The following is a 10,561-nucleotide window of genomic DNA, read 5'->3' as shown; positions in this document are numbered from 1 at the left end:
TATGAGGATCAAATCACACTCTGACCACAACCTGCTAACATTAACTCCAAGGAAAGGTAGAATTGTCTTAAACGAACTGCTGCTAAGTAGTGATTTTGTTTATTATTACTAATTTTGATTGACATTTAATGACAGTTGTTCTAATACATTTGTTAACCATTGATTGGGTTTCATTTATGTACGTGTATTGTTTTTCTGCACAAACACATACATATGGGCACTGTATATTTTTATGTATTAAATTTTATTGTATAGAATATACAATTGAAAGAATAAATGAAAAAAAAACATCACAGCATGACTCTACTTTAAACGGCCAGACGGTGGTAGTAATCAGCCATTTAATTAGAGCACGTTGACTACATGGTGAATCGTTTAGATAGGCCGTGTCAGTATGAGCCCGCCTCTAGGGAAATCCGATTGGAAGACGTTATGCCATGAGAGAACTCCGTTTCTTATTGGACAAGATACCCTTCACTCCGCGGTGATGGACTCCAGACGGCTAGCTGTTTCGAAAATGAAACTGGCTTACCTCTGACTTTGATAGGTAAAGACGAGAAAACGAAAATAAAACGCTTCTTTAAAAAATTTCAGGCGATTCACTCTTGCGGCCGGACACAGCGGAGGCTCAAGACACAAACGGTAAGGATAAGATGATGCGAGAGACGGGGGGACATTTTTTTGGGAGTCAGGCCTTTGCTGTCAAACCACGACAACAACAACACCTGATTCGCTTCTCCTATTTTAGCTTCAAGCTAATTACGGTTTACTTACAAGCGAGTGTAAACATGTGCAGACGTGTTTGTTGACCCCCTCTGACGAAATACTGCTTAATTCTCTGTCCAAGCGGTTTGTTGTGGTTTTAGATAAGACAAGCAGGAGAAAGGCTCACAGAAAACTGCTCCTCCTTTTTTTTCTTTTTTACAGCGGGATATGTTCAGCAAATACCATACCAGTTCGGGGCGTGTTGTACTGGAATGGAGGTATGTATATTTCGTATTTCCTGTCATAGATATGTCTATATTTTTTTCTTGGTGTATTTTTAGGGGCCTCTTATAAGCTACCTATAAGCAAAGCATTACACCACAATGTGTTGTTTATCGTGTGATAAGCCACAGCTTACATGTAAAATAAGTCTTTCTTACGTCATGAGGAGTGTTGGTCTTCTTTTCATGTAATTTTTGTGGGGTTTTCTGGGGGCTTTGGGCGTTGGTGTCACGGCTGTAACACAATAGTCAGACCAAAGCTTGAAGGACTGTGTTTTTGTTTGGTTTTACTTGGTCATTCGGGTATATTTATTACTTTGTGTCGCATTCAGACATTCTAAAATTGTTGCTGGTATCTAATGCATAAAGATATTGCCCTATCTGCTCTATGGACATATTTTATATATGCACTTTAGGCCAACTTTTATCTGCTTCCAACATGTATCATGTAAACAGAGTGCATTTTGACCAGTAGACCTAGTTTTGAATTCCCGAGTAAGTACCTACATTCATCTTCTGTCTGTGATCCTGACCTTTGGCCTTCCTTCCGAAGGGTCAGCAAAAATGGCATTTATCTGTACAGTCAATAATGAATAAACCAATAAAGAGTTATACTTGAGGTTAATTCTGGTGGACTTTGTGGATGTTGTAACCTGTATAGCGTGTTTTCTATAATGTATGGGTCTCAAATTTAGTTGATCTTTAACCAAGATATGAGGTGTGGTCGTACATATGCAGTGATATTTATGCAGAAAAGGAAACTTAGCAGTGAAACCTGGTCACGTTCTTTAAAATTTAGAGCCATAACTCTCTCCCCTCCTTTCTACAGTCTGTAGCAGCAAGTTTGACAACTCGGTGAGACTGAAGCTGCTGTCGGTATGGCGCACTTTGACACAGAATACCAGCGCCTGGAGGCATCATACAGCGACTCTCCCCCGGGAGAGGAGAACCTGTTGATGCATGTGCCTGAAGGAGTTAAATGTATGATACACATGCACAAATCACAAACAAATATAAGACTTTTTCAAAAACGCATGCCCCTTTTGTCTTATATTCACAGTGATGCCTCAGAATAACAATGTCACTAACTGGAAACAACTCTTTTGCAGCTCAATGGCACCACATAGAAAACCTGGACCTGTTTTTCCAGAGAATATCCTTTGAAATAATTTTGGCACATTTCTTGCTCACCACATTCTGAATTGCGCTGCACTTTCTTACCGCAGATGGATTTAGGATATTCCTTAACACTTATTACGTCTATAATCTGCATCAAAAGAATGGATTCACTTGTATGCTGCTCGGAGAGATCTTTGAGCTGGTGTATGTATTCTCTCCATCACAAGTTGTATTTTTCAGCAAATTTAACATTAACTTTTATCTGTAGAGTATACTGTGTCTTATGTCTGTCTTCATATTTTCTATTTCTCCCTGTCTTTCTTCTTTACCTGGCACCGCTCGCTTTCTTTCTCTATGCAGTCAGCTGCTGTTTGTGGTTGGCTTTACAGTGTTCCTTGCTAACTGTGTGGATTATGACGTCCTCTTTGCCAACAAGTTTGTAAATCACACCGATTCGTCTAAAGTCACCTTGCCAGATGCATTCCTCCCAGTGGATGTCTGCAGTGCAAGGTGAGTCTAAGACTCTGTATTTGTTAAAATGTCCTTATGGTGTCTTTTGCATAGACAGTGCTCCAGCTGTAGTTCAAAACAATAATAATATTTACCGTATGCTGTGCTTGGTGGAGCCCCTTAGTTTATTGACTGCCTTAAACTACACATTTTAGTCCTTCTATCTTTGAGACAGCTTTTTCTGATTGGTTGCAACACCTCAAACAGAAGATTTAACAGCAGGTGGGTGGGGCATCTATACTTACAGCCATGGCTTTGTGTGGCTGAGATGACCATGTCAAGGACATCTGCCCTAAATGATGTCATACAGAGACTAGATTAAAATAGAATATCTGACATCAAGCTTTTAGAGCAGTCTGAGGTTTATGTTTACATGCTGATGTTTTGACCATTTTAGATATGAGAATCCAGACAGAAAATGAGGAAAACATAAAAGGTCCACTTTAAGTCTACCTTAAATCTTCACTATATTATCTTCAGAAAATATTGTAAAATAAAGCCTCCAGTTTTCTTTATTTTTCTGATAAATATGACATTTTGTTGAAGCACTGCTTCAATACTGGTAAATAATAACATGTCTTTTGGTCTACAGAATCCGAAACAATGCATTTGTGATCTTTGTGCTGATAATCTCCGGGGTGTTTTGGCTACATCGGCTCTTTAAATTCATCTACAATGTGTGCTGTTATTGGGAGATCCGATCCTTCTACATCAACGCCCTTAAAATGACCATGGTGAGTTTTTTGTGGGACAGTTTGTCCTGTTGACATTAGAAACCCCTAATAATGTCTGTTATTTTTGCCAAGAATAAAGCCCAATTCCTAAGCTTTATAGTGCTTTTGTGCTTCAGTCAGAGCTCCCCTATGCAACGTGGCAGGAGGTTCAGGCCAGGATTGTTGAGATCCAGAAGGAACATCAGATCTGCATCCATAAAAAGGAGCTGACAGAGCTGGACATTTACCACCGCATCCTCCGCTTTAAGAATTACATGGTTTGTATATTTGCAGTGAAATGTTATTAAAGATTTTGGTGGATGAACACCTCCTTTCAGACATAACAAAATGATGTAACCTCAAACCAAACCTTTCTTCCTGTACTTCTCTAGGTTGCCATGGTGAATAAATCACTCCTTCCTGTGCGATTTCGACTTCCTGTACTTGGGGAGTACGTGTTTTATACTCGGGGTCTCAAATACAACTTTGAGCTCATCTTCTTTTGGGGACCAGGTCTGTCATCAGTTATGCATGTGTGCTTTTGTATACGAGTTATATCCTGTGTAAGTAATTGATCTGTTTATGAGAAGAAACCTTTATTTAAACTCTGATGATTTTGATTGTTTTCATTCCTGCAGGCTCCCTGTTTGAGAACGAGTGGAGCCTGAAACAGGAGTATAAGAGGGGAGGGAACAGGCTTGAGCTTGCAGACAGGCTAGCCTCTCGTATCCTGTGGATCGGCATTGCAAATCTGCTGCTGTGTCCAGTCATTCTTGTGTGGCAGATCCTTTATGCCTTTTTCAGTTATACTGAGGTAAATGGTTTACATATGAATTAACTAAGCCATTTCCTTTTGCATTTAATAGTGACGACAGTGCTTTGTTTTGTTTTTTTATCTGTGTTTGTATGTAGGTGATCAAGCGAGAGCCTGGCTCTCTGGGGGCGAGATGCTGGTCTCTGTATGGTCGATGTTATCTGCGTCATTTCAATGAGCTGGACCACGAGCTCATGTCACGCCTCAGCAAAGGCTACAAGGTCAGTGCACCAACTCATCTCCTGCACATCTTTGATGCTCATACCTACCTTCTTATTTTGTAAAAGCTATGATTATAAAGGCTAATCCGTAAATCTGGCAAATCTGTAAATATATGAGACCAATTGGGATTTTTCCTGTAGATAAGAGCAAGGAAAAAGATTTTTCTGGTGCTTCTCATTCATTGCCTGTAGAGTTAATAATCAACCCCATTTCCTCCTCCTTTCTTCCTCTTCTTTGTACTCTGTTCCTGTTTCATTCAGGCTGCATCCAAGTATATGAACTGTTTCCTTTCACCACTGCTCACAGTGGTTGCCAAAAATGTGGCATTTTTTGCCGGGTCTCTTTTGGCCGTTCTCATCGCCCTGACCATCTATGATGAGGACGTTCTTGCAGTGGAGCATGTGCTCTCATCAATCACACTCCTTGGAGTGTGTATCACAATCTGCAGGTAAGGACTGATGGTGAAATAATTTAATGGGAAGTCTGAATAAGATAAAAACCTAAATTTAAATGTGTTCAGTGGAGAAGAAAAGTAAAATAAAGGGTAGAAAGCAGAATAGCAAGAAACCGCTAATCAGTCCAGCTGTGTAAAACTAATTGAAACTTTATAAATCTATAAAATACTAACAATATTGTAAATTAAATTGCATACATCTGCTACAAACTAAGACTATAGGACCCAAATCTCATCATGTAGAATATCAACCATTAACCCCGAGCCATTTCTTTATTGCCCTTTTAAAGCTACTCATAGTTGTAATCCCTTTAATGCTCTTTTGCATCTCGTTCTTCTTCCTACTTATGCAAGGAAGATGGATTCCTTGCCTTAAGCAGCTTCTGGCTCTTTTACATCTGAATTCCAAAAGTTAATTTGACACAGTTAATTATTTTGCGCTTTCAGCCATCCAAAACACTGAAAAAAAACTATGCATATGTGTAATTTATTATGAATGAAATTAATAATTTTTTTAAAATATCTACTTTTACTTTACTTAAACAGTTCATTCTTGTCTAATATGCATCTGTTTTCCAAAGCTTTGTGTCATCATACATATCTCAGTAAATGTGGAAAAAAAAGACCGTCTCCACCACTTGTCTTTCTTTCTCTACAGGTCATTTATTCCTGATAAACATATGGTGTTCTGCCCTGAGCAGCTGTTGCGGGTCATTCTGGCTCATATCCACTACATGCCTGATCACTGGCAAGGCAATGCACACAGATACGAGACCCGAGACCAGTTCTCCCAGCTGTTCCAGTACAAAGCAGTGAGTACAGAAACTTAACTATGAATAAACCTTTCTAAATGCATTTATTTTTTCAAATTATACACTGAACATGTCATTACCTGAAAACTGACTGAAGGACAATTAATGGAAGCCAATCATTGTTTTTAAAAAAAAAAACAAATTATGTACACATGTTCTGCTCCTGCTTACTTCTGCCATGCTCTGCATGCTTTTTCCAGCCATTCTTTTGTAGATTTGCTGGTGTGTTTGGGAACTATGGCCTGTTGCAAGGGACGAGCTTTAGCTTGAAACCTCATATTTGACGCTAGAATACTTTGGAATACAGAAACATTCAGGCGCTCACGCTTGCTTATGATCAATCAAGTGCATTTGATTAGCAGCACTTGGCCGCCGCTTACCCTTTTAAGTGATATGGAAGCAATAAGGGAGCACATAGGTATTCATACACTCCTCCTGCATTTTGGCTTCGTTTATGTTAAAGAAATAATGACATGGTGTAATATCCCGTGTTTTTGTAGCTCATCTAAAGTTACCTCATTTTAAGACTTGCTGAGGCCCAGATTATTTTTATTACTTCCTGATATGTAAAATCTTAGAACTGAGAGAAGGTGCACTTTCTTTTTACCATGAAAGGCTTCTGAAGATTTTCTGCTATTTAGCTGTTAATTACCAGAGACTATGGCCTGAATACACACACCACCCACCGCTAATAGTGAGCTTCACAATCACTGTCATTTGCATTCATGTCTCGTAGGGATTGGAAAATTAGCAGATTCTAGCTATTGACTGTGGGGGTCTTTAGTCCCATGCTGAGGAGCATATTATCACTGCTTGTTAGAAGTAATTTACTCTTCCCTTGAAGATTTTTAGTGCTGAAAGCAACGTTGAAGTTTAAATTTGAATGTGTTCAAAAAGAATAAATTTAGCATAACACTTTCCTCGTTTTCAGTGTGCAGTTTACGCTTTGTTTTCCTCCAGGTGTTTATTCTAGAGGAGCTGTTAAGTCCAGTGGTGACTCCCATCATCCTCATCTTCTGTCTAAGGAGAAAGTCTTTGGAGATCATTGACTTCTTCAGAAACTTCACTGTGGAGGTGGTTGGGGTGGGAGACACCTGCTCCTTTGCTCAGATGGACATTAGGCAGCATGGACACCCTGCGGTGAGAGACTGTCACAACGCAGCCAATTTTATGACTAAATATGTAGATGTAAACACAAAGTGTTTATGTATAAACTATGTGGTGTTATTGATTGATAATTAATCCTCCCTTTGTAGTGGATGTCAGAGGGGAAGACAGAGGCATCTATCTATCAGCAGGCAGAGGATGGGAAGACGGAGTTATCGCTGATGCACTTTGCCATCACTAACCCCCAGTGGCAGCCTCCTCGAGAGACCACACACTTTATCAGCCAGTTGAAAGAAAGAGTTCACAGAGAAGCCACAGGGGCTCCTTCAGACACACATCCAATGTCTCTGTCAGAGTCTGAGGTAGGCTGATGAACTACCATGCATACCCAAGTATGAAAGTGGTGATTAATTAATGTAATTACATTTTCACTGGTAAAAATTTATTTTCTCTGTTGTCTTTTCTTTCTTTTTTAGCCACGGAGTCTCATTGCAAACCTCTTGACAGGTCCCTCCACACTGGCCTCAGTTCATTTTGACCGGGATATTTCTTTAGCAAATCATGCAGCAGCTGGCATAAACGATGGGGGGTCCGCCTTACGCTCTCTTTCACCAATTAGCAGCAGCCTCCACTTGAGAGGCAGCTTAAGTGCAGCTCACAGGGCTGCTGGCCATACTAGCAGAACAATGGCAGGCTCAGGGTAGGAAAGATACTCTTTCAGTTATACTAAACTCATGTTCTCCTTCTCTTTGCCATTTCCTTGTGTCCAATTTTCTCCACATTTGTTCTCTCCTCCGGTAGGACCGACGCTCGAACTGTGAGCTCAGGCAGCAGCGCATGGGAAGGTCAGCTTACAAGTTTGGTCCTATCAGAGTATGCCTCCACTGAGATGAGCATCCATGCACTTTATATGCATGAGGTATGTGCGTGCATAACAGAGGTATTATGAATATTTCACAGATCTCATCCATCTTTATCCATCCTCATCTTTCTCGCTTTTATTCCGAAGCTCCATAAACAGCAGTCTCGTGGCGAGATGTCCCGCCATACCTGGCACAGACAGGAGAGCGATGAAAGCAGCGACAGCATCCCAGATGAAGTAAGGAGCGAACCCATTCCCCATTCAAGAAATTTCCCTCGATCGCACACTTTCCCCACCACAGTTCCCAGTCCTAGTGCCATTCCCACTTCAGCTTCAGCCACCAGCAGCACCGCTCTGGGCCAGGAGAGGCCAACAGCACAGAGCAGCAGTCAGAGACACCACAGTGGACCTACAACTGGTATCTATGTTTTTGGTTGCTTGGTATTCTTTTTAATGTTATTAATTTTAAGGTTATTATAATAAATCTTTACTTTTGCAGTAGCATTATTACAATGAATGGAAATATAAATTAATAAACTTTAAGAAAATGTGTTCATTTTAGGAAGAGGTGTGGGAGCTGTGTCAGGACTAATGTGAAAATTTGCCTGCAGTGGAAATACTGTAATTCTTCAGTTCTACTTATAAACTGTATATAAAAGATAGATGTAGAGTCTGGAATTGAAAAGAAAGCTGATGCAAAGTGCTTTAAACCTGCATCCTTTCAAAAGGCCATAAGGAAGCGACTCAAAAAAGAAGCCAGTTGTGGAGAAGTCACAGAAGTGTGTTAAATCTTGACTACCTGTCTGTTTGTTTTGAAGACCCGTTTGGTACAGGGGTAAAGATAGTGAGGTCAGCACGTGTGCCAATGGGGGGATGGGCAGAGGATGGTCAAACAGCGCAACGACACCATGAACCACTACCAGAGGAGAGTTTAGAGGATGAAATGCCTCCTCACATACACAAGGTGAATGCTCTTTCTTTCTGTGTGTGCTATTGAATGTTAATTTGTCTGTATTCACCGCAAGTAAATGAATATTTTGTTCTTTCTCTCACTTTAGGTTACATAATCAAGCCATGTGAATACCTGCATCTGCCCTTCTATAGAGCCCACAACATTGATCCTCATCCAGACCCTTTTCCAGGACTGAACATCTGATCTGACATAATGCAAAAGCAGTAAAACCATCTGAACAGGTTTAGATAGTTATTGCCTTTGGTCATTCGAATACTTTGTGACTTTGCGACATCAATGATATATTTAACAGGCATTTGGAGTAAACATGTTTATCAGAAGAGGACCTTCAGGATCAAGTTATTTCTAATAGCCACTGTGCACATCAGATTACACTACACATATTTAACATCACGTGGGATGAAAGTGCGTATGCTGTGGAGACACAGTGCTTGTGAACACCAAGCACTGCTGGAAAGTAAATAGTTTGCCCAAACCAGACCACAGCAGTCCGGACTGTGCTGTCGACCACTTTTGCAAACATGATAACATGAAATAAAGAAAATGAAGAATGTCTCCATAACAATGAAATGTGTTTAGACAGATGCTGTTAAAAACAGAGACTTTCATTGTGTATATTTGTTCTTGTACTGATAGCAGCAGGGTGTGGATTATACCATATACTCTGCATTTCAGCTTGCATTTTGCCTCTTGGAAAAAAAGTATGAAGATCTCAACTCTTATAAAATTCACATAATATTTTTCATATCATCTTTTAATTTAACCCTTTTCTGCATTAATTGCTTTACAATAGATTTTTCTAAAAATGTCCCAAAGCCCAGGAATCTGGATGCATTTGCACAAATTGATGTTTGTTTAAAAAATGAATTGTACTGATTTGAGTTCTGCATGCAAACATGCACTGTGTTATCAGGTTATTTCACAGCAGCCCAGGGGAATATTGAATCCATTTTGATGTGTTTGCAGACACTTTAAAATCTGATGTCACCCATTTTTTCCCCCATTTAAATATTTGTCAACAGACTTATAGACTAATAGTTCAGTAGAAAAACAAGGCTGTCAAGGCATGTAACATTGACTTCTGCCATACTAAAATCTCCCAAAGTGCATGGACATCACATATTCATCCTTCTGGAAAGTTCAAACTTGATGGCACAGCAAGAAACTCTACCATATCCAGTCAGAGCATGGAAGCACTCTGTTCCCCATGTCAATAAGCCAGGTCTTTACACTGGGAATGATGCACTTTAATAAGTTGCTAATGCAGAGTGTCACTTAACTTGGATTGTTTTGCATCTGTATATTTTCGTACACATATTGTTAAATTATTTTTATTTTTCAAAGGGATGATGAAGTACTGTCGATGGAGACTGAAGTGATTAATGTTAATTTGAAGGTGATTAGCGTTTTTGTTGGTTTATATTATAAATCTTGTAAAATACCAATTTGTACAGCTGAAAATTCGTCTATTAAAACGATGCAATGAGTTTGTGTGTGCAGTGAAAAACAAACTACAAACATGATACTGGTGTCAAGCCAGCCTCCAATTCGAGACTTGCAGTCAAGCCAGCCTCCAGTTTGTTTTACGTTCCCTGTGTATTCAAAGTATTACGGGAGTGGATGTGGAAACCGGATTTCAAAATAAAAGCCAACTTCGAGTGAATTAACAGATATGTTAAGAACATAATAACATATAATTTAGGCTTTTTTTTTTTTTTACAAACTCTAATGTTAGATCTATATGACACAGCCTTGTACCCTAATTGTGCCCTGTCACTATCAAGGCCATCTTATTTTGGATTTCAAAGTAAAAGCCCTGTGAATCTTCATTTTTGAACTACTCTTTCAATGACTTAATAATGCTCTTAAAAGCAAAAGTCGTATTTCCAAATACTATTTGAACTTTATATCAACACTTTCCAACCACAGTCTTTTTACAGTGATACCATATCAATATCAAGTCAGTCTGATTTTGCCTTTCATAGTAAT

General features: G+C 39.4%; 1 protein-coding gene across 1 annotated transcript; it reads left to right on the top strand.

Annotated features, from left to right (window-relative positions):
• The first annotated feature begins 402 nt into the window (after nucleotides 1-402).
• On the top strand, nucleotides 403-10,059 carry atg9a (ATG9 autophagy related 9 homolog A (S. cerevisiae)). The gene is made up of 20 exons (XM_026152336.1): nucleotides 403-642; nucleotides 928-983; nucleotides 1,816-1,967; nucleotides 2,096-2,139; nucleotides 2,245-2,309; nucleotides 2,466-2,615; nucleotides 3,208-3,349; nucleotides 3,466-3,606; nucleotides 3,721-3,841; nucleotides 3,967-4,142; nucleotides 4,241-4,363; nucleotides 4,625-4,812; nucleotides 5,477-5,630; nucleotides 6,591-6,770; nucleotides 6,887-7,099; nucleotides 7,214-7,437; nucleotides 7,539-7,656; nucleotides 7,747-8,017; nucleotides 8,418-8,563; nucleotides 8,658-10,059. Exons 3-20 carry the CDS (start codon nucleotides 1,865-1,867, stop codon nucleotides 8,664-8,666), a joined length of 2,568 nt encoding a protein of 855 aa, XP_026008121.1. The 5' UTR covers nucleotides 403-642; nucleotides 928-983; nucleotides 1,816-1,864; the 3' UTR covers nucleotides 8,667-10,059.
• The last annotated feature ends 502 nt before the right edge of the window (nucleotides 10,060-10,561 follow it).

The sequence above is a fragment of the Astatotilapia calliptera genome, chromosome 19 (genome assembly GCF_900246225.1).
Source record: "Astatotilapia calliptera chromosome 19, fAstCal1.2, whole genome shotgun sequence".
NCBI lineage: Eukaryota > Metazoa > Chordata > Actinopteri > Cichliformes > Cichlidae > Astatotilapia > Astatotilapia calliptera.
The sequence above is the reverse complement of the archived record's forward strand: the minus strand, read 5'-3'. Positions and strand labels throughout refer to the sequence as shown.